The sequence below is a fragment of the Protomyctophum bolini genome (genome assembly GCF_963924005.1).
Source record: "Protomyctophum bolini genome assembly, chromosome: 22".
NCBI lineage: Eukaryota > Metazoa > Chordata > Actinopteri > Myctophiformes > Myctophidae > Protomyctophum > Protomyctophum bolini.
In genome coordinates, this window is record NC_137883.1 from 8,065,945 (window position 1) to 8,082,795 (window position 16,851).

General features: G+C 41.1%; 1 protein-coding gene across 1 annotated transcript in view; it reads right to left on the reverse strand.

The window, feature by feature from the left end:
* The window catches only part of mpx (myeloid-specific peroxidase), a gene marked incomplete at its 3' end in the record, with an annotated part of 26,493 nt that extends 9,888 nt beyond the window's left edge, over positions 1-16,605 (reverse strand). Inside the window, exons 1-27 of the mRNA XM_080755507.1 lie at positions 16,569-16,605; positions 16,127-16,198; positions 15,925-16,012; positions 15,321-15,496; positions 14,950-15,082; positions 14,278-14,404; positions 13,957-14,163; positions 13,358-13,721; positions 12,923-13,083; positions 12,316-12,562; positions 11,884-12,054; positions 11,511-11,748; positions 11,227-11,435; positions 9,501-9,538; positions 9,173-9,288; positions 5,686-5,711; positions 5,515-5,586; positions 5,254-5,341; positions 4,129-4,304; positions 3,791-3,923; positions 3,474-3,597; positions 3,137-3,343; positions 2,513-2,876; positions 1,932-2,092; positions 928-1,183; positions 580-750; positions 6-243 (exon numbers count right to left, since the gene is read on the reverse strand). Coding sequence (XP_080611633.1) covers positions 6-243; positions 580-750; positions 928-1,183; positions 1,932-2,092; positions 2,513-2,876; positions 3,137-3,343; positions 3,474-3,597; positions 3,791-3,923; positions 4,129-4,304; positions 5,254-5,341; positions 5,515-5,586; positions 5,686-5,711; positions 9,173-9,288; positions 9,501-9,538; positions 11,227-11,435; positions 11,511-11,748; positions 11,884-12,054; positions 12,316-12,562; positions 12,923-13,083; positions 13,358-13,721; positions 13,957-14,163; positions 14,278-14,404; positions 14,950-15,082; positions 15,321-15,496; positions 15,925-16,012; positions 16,127-16,196 — 4,361 coding nt within the window. The 5' untranslated portion in view covers positions 16,197-16,198; positions 16,569-16,605. The remainder of the gene's footprint in view (positions 1-5; positions 244-579; positions 751-927; positions 1,184-1,931; positions 2,093-2,512; positions 2,877-3,136; positions 3,344-3,473; positions 3,598-3,790; positions 3,924-4,128; positions 4,305-5,253; positions 5,342-5,514; positions 5,587-5,685; positions 5,712-9,172; positions 9,289-9,500; positions 9,539-11,226; positions 11,436-11,510; positions 11,749-11,883; positions 12,055-12,315; positions 12,563-12,922; positions 13,084-13,357; positions 13,722-13,956; positions 14,164-14,277; positions 14,405-14,949; positions 15,083-15,320; positions 15,497-15,924; positions 16,013-16,126; positions 16,199-16,568) is intronic.
* Positions 16,606-16,851: the final 246 nt, after the last annotated feature.

A 16,851-nucleotide genomic window follows, 5' to 3' on the forward strand; every position in this document is an offset into this window, starting at 1 on the left:
CTCACCTGTCTCCTGCACGGATATTCCGGAACTGTCTACTGATGAGACAGGCAAACAGAGGGCCAACGCGGGCACCTGCGCTGAAAGGCTCAGCGACACCACCGAGCCAGACGTCGATGTTATCAGGTGTGCCGTAGAGCTGAAGCAGCCGGCGAGCCAGGTCACGATTCTGCAAAACGGCACCGAGCTCAGCCTCGGTTTTGGGTTGAGAGAGCCCACATTCCTTGCGCCAGGCGTTGTAACCTTGTCGGTAAAAAAAGACAATTGTTGATGAGGAATTTGGACTCAGCAGCATTTAACTGAAGTTAAGAAGCACTGTTACAATAAGTAGATAAAATGTTTACTTTGTTGTGCATATATACCTTGGTCACGTGGCATAAATAAGTGATTAAATAATAGATTTTCAAGAGAAATATTTAAGTGAACATCCTATGGCTTTGTGGAGGAAATGTTCATGCATTGCAAAGCATATTTGTTTCATATACATTTTATACATTTTGAAAATGTTTTAAATGTTAAATAAAATATAAAGGCCTATAATGAAACAGGTTGACAGTGTTTGTTTAACATGTACTGTACCACGAAGGCCATGGTCACGTCCTCTAGCCATGTTGAGCGCTCCCAGGTCCAAAGCTACTTCAGAGATAAATTTGAAAAGCTTGTCCCTCACAGCATCCACCAACATGCTATCCTGAGTGTTCAGTTTAGCTGGCGATCTAACCATGCCACGGAGAACAGGGTCAATGCCACCTGTAGAAAACAAAAAAAAACATGCCATTGAAGAAATAATATTGTCTTTGAAAACAATATAGTTTTTTTGGACTGGGAAAACATTTTCGTGATGAGTATATAGCCTATAATGTGAATCATGAAAGACATGTTTTCTGCACATTACACAGTGTTCTCACTGAATGACGTATACTGCACCTTCGAAAACAATTCTCCAGGGAGTAAAGAAGGCCTGGAACAAGGGGACATTGCCATTGACATTGGCCTCTCTGTAGTTTTCATCCAGACGGGGCAAGACAGGCTGGATGGTATTGTGTGCAAAGCGGTATGCCGCTGTGGCAAACACGTTGGAAACGCTGGGGTCTATTCTAGGGTCGTATCCACGGTAACGGCCAAGCGCTCGGAGTTCGTCCGGACCAAGAATATGTAGTAGGTAGTTCTGGAACACGATCACCTGGAAGACACATTGTGAAATATTGTGGTGTAATCAAGTCAGTCATGTGCAGGAACACGGTGAGTGGCTAGATGATATAGTCTATAGAGCTGTCACAATTATTATTACATAATCGCCCAATTGCAATTAATTGATATATAATGCCAATTATTTCTTGCATAATTGTCACAATCGTGTCTAGGTTGAGAAAGGTTCATACATCTTGAAACTGTTTCAGAAATACAAGCTCACAATGCGTCCACTATTTTGTTACGAATCCTTAATTACTATAAAATATTAAATAGGCTATAGTGTATTTTGGCCATAATACATTTATTTTTATTATATTGGTGTTGACCATTCTCAGTCATTTCTTGTGTGTGTGTGTGTGTGTGTGTGTGTGTGTGTGTGTGTGTCTGTCTTTCCTTTCATTCATTCATACATCTGCCCTGATGTGCAACCTTTTCCTCTCATCCATCGTATTGATAGACTGAAGATATATAGGACTATAGGTACTGCTTATTTATTCATTGAGATATCCGGTGCAGATACAGTATCTAGTGCCAGAATCTAAGCTTATATCTTAATTTGGTTAGGCCTACTCTTATGTACCTCTCCTGTGTTTCATAGGCATAGCCTATATGTACTTCCATACGGCCTAACCTATCTTATCTTAACTATCTTATCTTACAGAGATTTATTAGTAGTAGTAGTATTAATAACACTATTAGTATTATTCAAAGTTCATGCGTTGCAAAGGTCATGTTACCTGCATGTAAGCACCATTAATCTTGCGAGCCTCTTGGTAGATCCTCTCACCGTTCCAATGTGGGTTAATTCTCCTCAGTTCACGGGCCAAGCGGTTGTGTTCGCGCAAAAACAGAGTGTGAATGGATGTCAGGTATATGTTCTCATCCACACGGGTATCACCTGGAAAATAGCAAAACAGACAATGACCAAATGCCAATCACTTCCTCTTGTCAATATGTCAAAGCAAAGCAAAGCAAAGTTACTATGTTTACCCAGGGTAACTGGACTAAGCTCAAGAACTTGTTTACAGCCAGGCCCTGCTCATAGAACATTTCATGGTAGGGGTTCAATGCCTTGCTCAAAGGCTCTTCAGTGGTGGTAATTTTAACGTGCCGGTCTGGGGATACGAACTAGCGACCTTTCGATATCAAGACCGCTCCGCAAACCGTTTGGCAAGCGCTGCCCCACATGTTACTATTGGACGTTTAATTTGAGCGGTCAGGTAGGATTTAAAAGAGTGTATCAATAGCATTCTTCATTCTTCATCAGAATAGAAGATTTTATTCTCAGCCCCCAGAGACAAACGGAGCTCACACTAACCTGCAATGAAACAGGGCACCTCTTCTGCATTTGGGTTGTTGGTGATGCTTCTGCGTGTGGCACACATGTTTGCATTCATAGGGTTGAAGGGAAGCAGTTCGCGTCCACTGTCCCTCCACCGATCATTGACGCGCATCAGGCCCAAGTCAGAATTCAAGTCACGGAGAGAACGTACTAGCTTGTCCTCAGACCCGTATACTTGGCCAAGGTCAAGGAAGGATGTCAGAGAATTCATCTGCTCTCTCGTGTTTGGTTCACCACCAAAATTGTAGGCCGAAGTTCCCGATCCACAAGCAGGTGCCGATCTGAAGGAAGGCAAGCAACCTTCAGGGGGGCGGGGTCGACGAGGGTCATCTTCGGGGAACTGTTCATTGGAAAGCATAGATGAACGACATAAGTCCTATATACTTGAACAAATAGTGAGAATAGCTGATCTATTACTATAATGACATGCCCAAAATAGGGACACCAGATTCAAAGTACTTTTTTCTTCCCATTTTATGGGAAGAAAAACTAAATCACTGGGTAACAGTTTGGGTAAATGTTGAAATTGTTGGAGGCTAATAACATAACACAAACGTAAAAAGAAAATCATTGCAGTAAGGCTAGAAGAAGGACACCAACCACAATGGGGATGCAGGGCTCAACTGCATGACAGCTCTCCTCGCAGTTAACACCGTTGCTGAATGAACGAATGCTGGGGGAGAACGGCGTGAAGCTGAGATCATGATCGTCCCACTGGCCAAAAAAGGTCGTCATGAGGGTGTACTCGCTGTCGCTGACCACTTGTGCATCAATTGTGCTTAGAATCTTGTTGGAGACCGCTCTCGCCTTATAGAGAGGAGTAGAATTGATTATGTTTAAGTAATTTATTGAAGAGGTTATTATTATTATTATTATTGTGATATATCATATCTCATGCATCATGATGCAGTACTGTATACAGTAGCCTATACAGTACCAGTGGAAGCATGACATTGTTGATCTTGTTTATGGAGCCTTTTGTTAGGAAGATTCCGTCATCATATTCAGCAGGAAGCCAGCGGGCAAATGGGGTGTTGGAGGCCCCAAGACGAGGGTTAACCCTAAAAAATTAATAAACATGAAAGTCATGCATTTGATAGATTCAACTGGAAAACATAATCATCAAATCTTTTGAGGTTCCCTAAATGTTTCATCATAATACATATAAGTAGTCCTATCAAAGTTATACATCTTGATGGCTATACAGCCAATAAGGTTCTACTGTTGTAACAAATGCATGATGGTAGCTCTTACAAGTTGTTGCAGATGCTTGTGGCTGTGCGAAACCTGTTCACGTCCGGTACACTGCGGCAATGTGGCTTACGCACACGAGCAGCACATCCCGTTATTTCAGCGAGGCTCAACAGCTGCTCCGGAGTAAGAAGATCTGAAAAGAAATGTATGACAAATATAAATGTATATACAGTACTTTGTTATATGGAGTTGTGCACCAAAGATGGTGATCTACAAGCTCACAACACCTCACAATGCTACATATTGTGAGTTTGCAAATTTGCCAGATTGCACTTTTCGGGACACAGAATTATGTTGAAAGTGCTCGTGCATTTGTGTAGAAAGAAACTTCTGCTGACCTGTTGCATTCAGTGAGCGTTTGTGCACATGGTGGACCTTGTCGTGCAACAGTCTGATGGTTTGGGCCATGTAGTCTGCAGATCGCACTGCTTGGCGGGTATCTCCACGTGGTTGCTTCATGAGCCGCAGAGTATCAGAGGGGCTAACGTGATCCCTACGCACCCTGCGCAGGCTCCTTGAAAGAACATTGGTAGTAGCCAAATGGTTAATGGAACAGAGATGTAAATATACTCAATTTTTGTATTCATTTATTATTCAAATGTGGCACTAGTAGATAGCTCCTCAGAGCATCTGTCTAAGACGAAAAGCCTAATATGTCCCCCAGCCAAGGATGATTCAGTTTTAAGGCCAATCCACACCAATGTGACTCTTTGCAACTCCTTGCAACATGCAACTCTTTGGCCTTGAAGCTGGCCTTAAAGCTGGTTGCAAGGAGTTGCATTTGGGCGGTCTGGCCTTAATTTAGGCTAGTCCAGTGGATAAGATCATTCGTTTTAATGTCCCTTCCTGCGTGGGCCAATGCGACTCCTTGCTTGCAACTCCTTGCAACATGCAACTTTTTGCAACCATTATCCCCAATGGCATGTTGCAAGGAGTTGCATCGGTGTGGACTACCTCAAAACTGTTCTGTTGCAAGGAGTTGCATTGGGGTGGTGTGGCCTTTAGGCTAGTGGATAAGATCATTGGTGTAGTGCCCAAATCCTATATTTGTGGCACTGGTGGGTTGCCGACAGTCGGGTTGTAGTTAAGACGTGTGCTCCAGAATGTGCACACAATATGTAATATGTAAAGAATGTAAATACAATAAACGTAAATGATACAGACAACAGCCTCCTAAACACAGTCTGAAAACTGTTTGCCTCTTGTCAGCAACACCTGCTGGTTGATTGAGACCTGATTAAATACCCTGCCATGACATTGTCCATGCCCCTCAGTGGACATCATTGGATAATGGATACATTTAGGAGGCTCAAATGGCTCTTACAATTGGCTTTAATGTCCATTCCTGCATGGCACTGGTTATTACTGTTAAATAGGTTGTATGCATTATTCAGTTGTTTAGTAGTGAACTGCACTATGTATGTAGTAGTAGTATTAAGTAATGGGTTATATCTTTAACTCACTCTTCTCTGGAGTACTTGTAAGCTTCATCCACAATTTTCTTTGCCTTCTTAAAAGCATCTTGAAGGTATGGGCTGCCCAAATAATCCCCTGAAAACCATAAGAAAGATACACAGTCATCCTACCATACCATAGAAATTGCAAGGCTTTGTAATATCCATATAATACAAGCAATGACCAACATATGTTGAGTTATACAATGAATATACAATATAATTATATGAATGAAATTATGCAGTTTTTAATTTTGTAAAATATGATACCTGATGGAGTAGAGTGGCTGTGCATGAAGCACATGCCCAGTGTCAAAAAGATGAAGAGACAGGGATTCATCTCTGAAATGTATGACGAGAGAATAAATAACAGAGTAGAGAGTAATATACAATAAATCTTTGCAAAATATGACAAAAAGAAACGTATAATGACCCCCTTACCTGGGACTTTGATGGTTCTCTGAGAACTCCAAAATATGAAGTAATTGTTTGGGTCACTAGCCCAGTATCCCTGCCCTTACCAGTGACTAGCCCTACTTATAGTCAGAAAAAGGCCTCGCCCCCCTGTGTTCTATAGCTCAAAGGTACTTCCTTCTTCCTTTTCCCCCCTATCTCAAGTTGTAGTTATCTTCCTTCTCATCATTAAGTATTTGTTTGACTTTATCTTCATTTTTATCAGTAGTATAGTAGCAGCAGCAGCAGCAGCAGTTTCAGCATCCTTTGGTGACATTACATACAATTAACCAATTTAAGTTTTTCTCTGCCTATTTATATTGTAAAGTGTTCTAAATCTTATAAACGTCATTGATATATAGTTTTTAGTTGAACTAGTTGAACTATTTTAAAATATTTTTCAAGATAGTAAAATATGGCAAAAAAGTTTAGGGATAAAGGTTAAGGCATGCCCAAGATAGGGCCACATGTGTCAGTACTGTATATCAGTTAAATCCGTGGACCATCGTTTTAGAAACAGTATTCCAGAGCAAGTATTACGAAAGCACTAATCTTAGCCCATATGCCATATCCCATTGCAACACAACAGTGGTCCCCAGAAGAAGTGCAACCGAGCATTCAATGTTAAAGCTCAGCTTTAACAGTCATAACTGCTTAATCTTGTTTTTCATATGAACGTCGTATGAAAGCATAAGTATGCGGACGTCTCTGATGTTTATAACAAACAAAACCGTTTGAAAATCGGTTGAAAATTGAGCAAGTTATAGTTATTTAAAACTACATGCCCCATAGACACAATGTTATGCTGCCCCGAAGTAAGATGACCACTACGTAGCAACGTCGCTCTCCATTGGCCAGAGCGCGGGTGAGCCATCTAGCTTTCTTATATATCTTTGCATGAAGACCCCCAGGAAAGTGTTCTAAATCTTCTAAACGTCATTAACATATATTCTTTTGCAAAAAGGGTGAAGTGTCCCTTTAATGTCATTAAATACATTTTACTGAAAAAAAATTTAAGTCCCCCCCCCTCAATTCCATACTGTAGCCTACATGTTTTCTCTTTTTATACTTTCTTCTTTAACTGTAGGCCTATATATGATTTTCTTTTTTTTCCCTTCTTTCATTCCTTTATGAATTGAAAATGGAGGACCCTGATGTAAACAGGTCAACTCAAAAGCTTTTTTGGCTTTATCCTCGTAGCAGTTTTTGTATTGACCTGTACCCAAACTGTGACAAACTGTGAATACAATTTTCAATCAATCAATAAATCAATCATTTGGTGGTCTATTGGTCCATTTCTCCAGAAATAGATGGGCGGCTGGGGGTACCCGGAAGAGTGGGCAACTGAGAACTCTGGGCAACATTATTTTCCTCATGCTCATTATGATTAGATATTGCTGCACATTATACTATTATACATTATACTCAAAACTGCTATTGTACTCGTCTAGGACAAGACTTTTAATTACAACCAGTATTTTATCATCATTGTATTTTTTTCATTGTGTATTTTAATTACACGCTTTTTGCGTATTTTATGATGCTATGTTAGCAGAATTTGACAAATGTCACTATACAAGTTATTTGTCACTTGTATAGTGATAAATAAGACTTTGATTCTTAATTCATTCCAAGTAACGCAGCCAATTTACACTGCCCAGCCCATTCCAAGAAAAAGGATCATACACTACCAGTAAACTGCCCAGCCCGATACTTTCCCTCAGACCCTACACTCATTCCGTAGCTCCGAGATGAGCTACAGAATGAGCGTAGGGACTGAGGGAACGTATCGGGGCTATAAACTGCCCTGCCCATTCCAAGAAAAAGGATGGGCAGGATGTATACTAGCAGGAAACTGCCCAGCGCATTCAAAGGACCCAAAGAAACAGGAGAAGTGCAGCTCCTCAGAGCACAGGTGACACAGGTCGGGTTGCCTAAAGCCTAAACAGTAGCCTCAGTACCCGGGCTTTTATTTCCGTTCACATTACCTACACAGAGTCCACATATAGTCTCTGGCCTGTCAGAGACAATAAAACAAACCCATTGGCATGGGCTAGAATATAAGTAAAATAATAATAATTATCCATATACTTTACACACAGATGTAATATTGAAAGCATTTTATAATGTAATAAAATATAAGATGTTAAATGTTAATGTTAAATTTCAGGCTGCGTCCGTCAAGTCTTTGTGTCAATATTCCCAATTGCAAACAATGTCAGTGTTATTTGCAACATACACAGGAAACTAATTGTAACAGAAAGTTGCCCAAACAACAGCTTAAAATGTAGAAACTGGTAGTTTCGCAATTAGCTAACTATATGTGACAGAACCAAAGTGGGATTTCACCAGATTGATGGTCAGAGTTGGTGTCAGTACAAACTTTTGTATCCATTTTCATTTGGGTAAAGCTTTTGCTGTAAGGCAATCAATTCAGTTTGCATATTTGCAAGCACAAATGTTTTATTAATGCAAATAGAAGATTACCCAGGATACTGGACACTGAACAATATCTGTTGACGTACAGCGGTGTTGCTGGGGTCAAAGTACAGTCAGTCGCCTGAGCTTGTTGAGGAAGTAGAACTTTCAGAGAAACATTTATCTAGGTGAGTTGACAATAGCCAGTCACGAAACGCAGTTAGACCTCACCCATTCCACTCACTCACATAAGGAAATGCTGTAGCTCCTAAACCGAGGAAACTTAAAGGAGCATTCAGTGATTTGGGAAAAACCCCGGGCCGCCCTGGTAACAAGATGTGCACATGCACACGCTCTACAGTGGGGGGAGGGGGGGGGAGACGACACAACAGGCCAACAGCACGTGCACCAAGCTGTGCTGTTAGCCGAAACGTTTGTCCTGATGTAGAGAAATATACCTGTTGAAATTGGATTCTTGGTGTGTGCGACCTTTCTACTGTATAGCTGAAATCAAAATGACACAGATGCTCTCCCAGTTCAAATGGGTTAAACTTTATTGTATGACTGAGCAATAGGCATAACACAACACACAGGAGCTTGGAACATTCAAAACACAAATTGCCCAATCAGCTTCATACTTGGGGATTCTGATCTCAAGTTATTAGTTGAGTGGTGTCATTTTCATAAGTACAACATGGAATAACTTGAGGTATAGGTACTACTGTCTGTCTGACTGTCTGTTCTGGTAAAATATTTTGAGTAAGACATAATGTAATTCATTTATTTGAAGCAGAATTTTGTTAGCTCGGGACGAAGAGGGAAGGCAGGATGAAGCTGTATGGAGTGGCTGGCTTCTGGAAGGACCTCTTATGCCTGTGGGATCTAGGGAGAAGCACAGGTGAAAAGTCACTCTCACAGAAAGATATATGAACAATGCGTTATGCAATGCTTTGTAAGCCTGTAGATCAGCAATCTTTGTCATGTGAGAGCAAGTGTATGACAGGAGAAGAAGAAATATAATTCTGACTTATTTGCCATTTGCCAAGACGAATATTACTTGATTACCTCATTGTCCTGAAGCTCCTGGTCATCCAGTCCATCAAACTGGTTCTCTCGGTCCATTGGGTCCACCTCGTTGGCTTGTCCGTCTTGATCCAACGCATCTGTCTCATTCTGGTGTGAGTTTACAGAAAAACAGTGTATTTATTGACATTTTTCTATGATATAAAACATTTCATTTTGAGTAGTGTTGATCAAATATAGGCTTGGCTTAATGGATAAGGTCTGTTTTTGTACAAAGAGACTTGACCAAGGCAACACGAACCGAGGAAAATTGTTAGTTTTAATCGTAACCTTGATCAAGTGGCACAAAATAAGAGTCTGACCTCAATTCCTTGGACTTCATCGCAATTTGCACCTTGGCCTGCAACACCAAACACAACACATGATTTAGAATTTTCATTAAAACACTTATAGCTTTTACATAGACATAGATATACAGGTCAATAGATGTTTGTAACATTTGTAGTAGGAACCTTGCACACATCAGCACCTTCAAGCACCTCAAGGAATGCCCATAACTCCGACATCCCATTACTCTGACTACATGGCTTTGCGTGCGGTTAGGGTAATAGAGCGTCGCAGTCCCGCCCCCTACCAGGGCCGAGGAAATGATTCTGCTTTCATTTTCCTCATAGACATTTCAAAAACTATTTATTTAAAGACCTTTTAAGCCTCTTGTCGTGACAAATCATGACAACAAACAATTTTTTTTCCGGCTGAACAAATAATTAGAAAGAAGAAGAAAACTTTTTGTTGTTTTTCTTCTTTGTAATAATTTTTTTGGTCCAAAATATTGTGTTTGTTGTCATGATTTGTCACAACTCGAGTTGGCTTTGTACGACGCTTATAAGGTCTTTAAATAAATACGTTTTGAAATGTCTATGGGAAAAATGCATTGGGAATTATTTCCTGGGTCTGGCGCCGTCATGAAAGGGGGTTAGTCCCACCCCCTTTCAGAACGACGAGTGGCCCAGGAAATGAATACAAATGCATTTTGCCCATAGGCTTTTCTTAAAGTATATATTTGAAGACGGTTACGCCGCGGACAAAGCCAACTCGGATCGTGACAAATCACAATATTGAACACAATATTTTTGGCCGATCAAATCATTAGAAAGAAGAAAATAAAGGCAGGAGACAAGACTATTTGTTTTGTTTTTCGTCTTATAAATAAATTATTTGATCGGCCCAAAACATAGTGTTCATTGTCATGATTTGTCACGATCCGAGTTGGCTTTGTCCGCGGCGTAGCCGTCTTTAAATAAATACTTTAAGAAAAGCCTATGGGCAAAATGCATTGGGATTCATTTCCTGGGCCACTTGTCGTTCTGAAAGGGGGCGGGACTGCGACGCTCTATAGGTTTAGGGTAATAGGCTTAGGGTTAGTAATGCGCGAGTCGGAATAATGACACGGCACCAAACACCTCAAGCAGGGAGTGTTAGAGAGGCAGGGGCTGAAATCCCGTAAGTGACAGATCTACAAGCTCACAACGCGTTGCACTGCGACGCATTGAGAGCTTGTAGATCAGCTATGTTTGGGTCACACAACCCAGCACCCTTTATCGACCGGAGATGCGGCGTACGACATGTTGAATAAATTTGTTTAGGAATCCTAAACAAATTTGTTCAACGCCAAAATCCTGTGTTACTATGGCTGCTTTTCTTTGATACGATGTTAATTTTCTTTCCTGTTGTTTGTTTATTTTTTATTGTTGCTACAATGTCAGAGCAACCATAACAAAATGATTGTCAAAAATAATCCTACAGGAAACCTCTGTCATCAATCAATCTGTTCTGCCTGCAATGTTCTCCTCAGTGGGTTGAGAAATTGATCTGAACTTGCACAAGGCCATATTGACCATTAGCATATATATATGCACAATATAACGCCGCCAAATTTTCACTATTATATAAATATTGAATAAAACATCAATTACTGACCATGAATTATAACTAACAGAATACGTATAACAAAATGAGATCAATCCCCCTGAAAGTGGTCCATTACTTGCGCTTACAAGAAAGACAGGAATTAAAATGCTCCTTCACCTGAGCACGGCCTCTCTCTCCAACTTTGGAGATTCAGCCTTGGTATTGCATTGCAGTTTTGCCGCCTATTGTTGTTTGCTATTACAGAGAAGACATCTCGAGGGATAGTGCGGATTCCAGTGTTGTCACAGATGATCCTGGCCAGGGAGGCGCGTTGCAGGTAATTTCTCTGTCGGGCGGTGAAGACTCCTGGAGCCTCATACCACAACCTGGGAATAGAAAATAAGGTGTGAGACACACATGCACGCACGCACGTACAATTGTACATGTCTTGTATTCCTCACCTGTCTCCTTGACGGATATCCCGGAACTGGTTTCTAATGAGACAGGCAAACAGAGGGCCAACGCGGGCACCTCTGATAAAAGGCTCAGCGACACCACCGAGCCAGACGTCGATGTTATCAGGTGTGCCGTAGAGCTGAAGCAGCCGGCGAGCCAGGTCAGGATTCTGCAGAACTGCGCCGAGCTCAGCCTGATTTCTAGGCTGAGAGAGCTCACACGACCTGCGCCAGGCGTTGTAACCTTATGAGTGAACAAAGACTTTTTTAAGTACACATAACTTTGTCACGTGGTAAAAAATAGAAACTTTACAAGCTGACAATGTGTGTTATTTTAATACATTTAGACACCGGGTTGAAAGTGGTTAAAACATTATACCAGGAAGGCCATGGTCACGTCCTCTAGCCATGTTGAGGGAGCCCAAATCCAAAGCTACTTCAAAGACAAACTTGAAGAGCTTGTCCCTCAGAGCATCCACCATCATGTTATCCTGCGTGTTCAGTTTACCTGGCCGTCCAACCAAACCACGGAGCAGAGGGTCAATGCCACCTGAGAAAGCCAGTGTACAAAAATTGTTATTGGTACAAATACCCACTAAAGAAATATTTTTCACGTTTCAAAACTGTCCAAAAGATGTCTTTGAAAACATTTAGAAATACATTTTTACAGATATATATATATATATATATATATATTGTTTTTTATTGTTTGAATCACGAGATATATATATATATATATATAGGCCTATATTGTTTTTTTTCCCATGTAAATTACAGTGTTGGCCATTTGTCTTAACTAAATGACGCGTACCTTCAAAAACTATTCTCCAGGGAGAAAAGAAGGCCCGGAACAAAGGCACACTATTAGCCTCTCTGTAGTTTTCATCCAGACGGGGCAAGACAGGCTGGATGGTATTGTGTGCAAAGCGGTATGCCGCTGTGGCAAACACGTTCGCAATGCTGGGGTCTACATTAGGGTTGTAGCCAGGGTAACGGCCCAGCTGTGCGATTATGTCAGGACCAAGGATATGTGGCAGGTAGTCCCGGAACACGAACACCTGGAATATATGAAATATCGTGGGGTCAGTGTCATGTCATGTGGAGGAATAACTGTCGGTATAAGTGAGTGACAGCGGCGATTCAGGAGTCCTGAGTTGATGTTGGCTCCTCCTCGCATTGCATCTATAATCGGCTAGTGAAGTGGGGAGCATGTTCAGCCACAGACTCATACTCCTCAAAATGACTTGGACATTTATTGATATACAGTATAGGCTGTACAGTGTACATAATTGAACAGACTGTTTAATTCTTACTGATAATGCTGACGCCTACATTTCCGTAAGGTTTATCTTATCTGTATCAGTGTTTATTAATTATGTATTAATATGACAGGGTGCACCGATAGGGCTACATGTTACCTGTGTGTAGGCACCGTTAATCTTGCGAGCCTCTTGGTAGAGCCTCTCACTGTCCCATTGTGGGTTAATTCTCCTCAGTTCACGGGCCAAGCGGTTGTGTTCGCGCAAAAACAGAGTGTGAATGGATGTCAGGCATATGTTCTCATCCACACGGGTATCACCTGGAAAATAAGAAAACAGACAATGACAAAATATCATTCACTTCCAGCATCTCTTGTCAGCATGTCAAATACGAACATCTTTGGGTGCTTGTGTTTTAAAAGGGTATATCAATGGCATTTCATTCTTCATCAGATTAAAAGATTTAATTCTAAGATCTCAGAGAGATCAAACTGTAATAGTCAGTCGGTAAATGCAACACCAGATGGCACCACCTTGTGGCATGCAGGAATTGCATTTACCAACTGTCATGACAAAACGTAACTCAACACTCGCCTGCAATGAAACAGGGCACCTCTCTTGCATTTGGATCATTGGTGGTGTTTCTGCGCGTGGCACACATCTTTGCATTCATAGGGTTGAAGGGAAGCAGTTCGCGTCCACTGTCTCTGAACTCATCGTTGACGCGCATCAGGCCCCCGTCGTTTGTCAAGTTACGGAGGAAAAGTGCTAGCTTTTCCTCAGACCCGTATACTTGGCCAAGGTCAAGGAAGGCCGTCAGAGCATTGATCTGCTCTCTCGTGTTTGGCTCGCCGCCGAAATTGAAGGCCGAAGTTCCTGTTCCACAAGCAGGTGCCGATCTGAAGGAAGGCAAGCAACCTTCAGGGGGGCGGGGTCGACGAGGGTCATTAGGGGGGACCTGTTTATTGGAAAGAAATAAGCATATACCACTTAAGCCCTATATACTTTGCGGAACAGCGAACATCTCAGATCTATTCAGAATAGGGACACGGCCAGTCTCAAAGTGCTTAAAGTTTATGGAAAGGAAAACAGAAACGACCGGGAAAAGTGGTGGGTGTCATATCATAGAAATGATGTTCACAATAAAATAAGTTTCATTCCAGTATAAGGCTCCTATGAGCGAGGACACCAACCCGAATGGGGATGCAGGGCTCAACCTCTTCACAGCTCTCGTCACAGTTAACACCGTTGCTGAAGGAGCGAATGCTGGGGGAGAAAGGGCCGAAGGTAAGATCATGGTCGTTCCACTGGCCAAAAAAGGTCGTCAAGAGGGTGTTCTCTGTGTCACTGACCACGTTTGCATCCATCGCGCGTAGAATTTGGTTGGAGACCGCTCTCACCTTAGAGAGGAGCGGAATTGGTTATGTTGTGCAAAGTAATTCATTGAACATATTATACTCGTGCGTCACACAGTACATACAGTACAGTAGCCTACACACGACAGTGTATCATACCAGTGGGAGCATGCGGTTGTTGATGGTCCTGTTTGTGGAGCCCTTTGTTAGAAAGATTCCATCGTCGTATTCAGCAGGGAGCGCGCGGGCGAATGGGGTGTTGGAGGCCCCAAGACGAGGGTTTCTCCTTAAAAAAAATTAAACATGAGAGTCGTGCATTTGATAGATTCACTTACCGAAAGTAAGTGAATCAGACTCATCAGTCTGGCGTACTTAAGTACAGTTTTGAGGGTTTCTTATATATATACATACATTAATCACTTCAGCCCTACATTTCGGCCATTTGGAAATAGCAGATCTACAAGCTCAAAATGTGTCGCATCATGACGCATTGTGAGCTTGTAGATTGGCTACATTGCCTCAGACTTCTAAAACCAATTCATGAAATGGATAGTGTAAAAGGATCCTGTATAGGATAATCTGTTGAGATTAAAAACAAGCTGTGTCATGCAATGTTAATTTCATTGACTAAAACTTTGACAAAAGATTTTCGTGGACTTTTACTCGCCTACCTTTTTTCACTTTAAGAAAAACAAATAAAATGTAAGCTATGATAAATAAAACTATTACTAATATATTGACTCAAGTGGTCGACTAAAACCATATAATATTTCGACTAAATAAAACTAAATCAAAGTTGTGTCATTTTAACAAATGCATGGCAGCTCTTACAAGTTGTTGCAGACGCTTGTGGCTGTGCGGAACGTGTCGAGGTTTGGGACAGTGCGGCATTGTGGGTCACGCACTCGACCTGTACATCCTGTAAGTTCAGCAAGACGCATCAGGTCCTCAGGAGAAAGAAGGTCTGAAATGAAATGTACAATAATATTAATATGAATAGCAATAACACTAAACTTTATTTGTATGCTGTATAGCACTTCAAAGAAAGTTACAAAAACAACATCAAAATGGTGCATCAAAGGATAAATGTGCAATAAACTTAAAATAAACAGACTTGTATAGTAGTAGATAGATAGTACGGACCTATTTCAAATGTAAGTTGTGTGGAACATGCATTTGTGTAGAAAGACATCTCTGCTGACCTGTTGCATTCAGTGAGCGTTTGTGCACATGGTGGACCTTGTCCTGCAACAGTCTGATGGTTTGGGCCATGTAGTCTGCAGATCGCACTGCTTGGCGGGTATCTCCACGTGGTTGCTTCATGAGCCGCAGAGTATCAGAGGGGCTAACGTGATCCCTACGCACCCTGCGCAGGCTCCTTGAAAGAACATTGGCAGTAATAGATTAATGGAAGAATCATGTAACCACAGTGATCTAAAACATCTTCATCCACTCATTTGTTGTTCAAGTCATTTTAAAAACAAGTCTTGTTGCTGATTGTTACTTTTCGCCTAAAATGAAAATGAATGTTATTGAGTCAAACAGACAGTAATAGAAGCCTTTTTACTGTAAAACTGTACTGTAATGTACGGGCTCGTCATGGCAGGTGACTCAGTAGGATACAACAGCACTGACACAGTACTGTGTCGGGAGGAATTAATTGGCATAACGACTAAATTAGGGAGAAAAAGGGTTAAGAAATAATTGGAAAATCTCAATAAAAGGTCAGCAGGCAAAGTAGGAAAGGTTTTTAGCTGTTATTTTGTAGGTTGACCTGATTTAATTCATTTAAATTCATTAACTCACTCTTCTCTGGAGTACTTGTAAGCTTCATCCACAATTTTCTTTGCCTTCTCAAAAGCACGTTGAAGGTATGGGCTGCCCAAATGTCCCCCTGCAAACAAACAAAGAAAGATGATTATTTAGGCTATCATGTCTTGCATTGTCTGTGCCAAAGCCACAAGGCATATAAATTTATATTTTCCTAAATATATGTAAAACATGATACCTGATGGAGTAGAGTGGCCGTGCATGAGGCACATGCCCAGTGTCAAAAACATGAAGAGACAGAGATTCATCTCTGAAATGTATGATGAGAGAAGAAATATCAGTCTGTCTCAGAGTCAAGGTATACAACAAAGTTTAGTTGTACATCACATTTCAACAACTGGCCGATTATACTGTACATGAAACACCAATTCAGGAGCCAGGACACGAGAAGAAATATGTATAAAAGGGACATTTGAGAAATAAATACAAATGAAAGTGAGCCCAATAAGAGGCAGAGGCAAACAGAAAGTTTTTCTTTTTAGCTGTGTTTTAAAATTACTGAGATTTGTAGCAGACGGGCAGATTTGGGGAAGTTTGTTTCTAAATATGTAGAGAGTAAAAATGCAATAGTCTTTGCAAAAGATGACAGAAAAAAAATACATAAATATTAACCCCCTTACCTGTAACTTTGATGTTTCTCAGTGAACTTCAAAATATGAAGTTATTTTAGCATTTACACCACTAGCCTTACTTATAGTCAGCAAAAAGCCTCGCCCCCCCTGTGTTGTAGCTCAAGTTCGGATGAGTAAAAGGTAGTTCCTCCTTCTTCCCCTCATTCTTAAGTATCCGTTTGGCTTTATCTCCAGGAGGGGCGAGATCTCACTGTCTCTCATTGTTCACTGATGAGGATCTGCAAATGGGTCAACTTGAATTTTAAAATAATTGTAAATTAAGATAACGCTG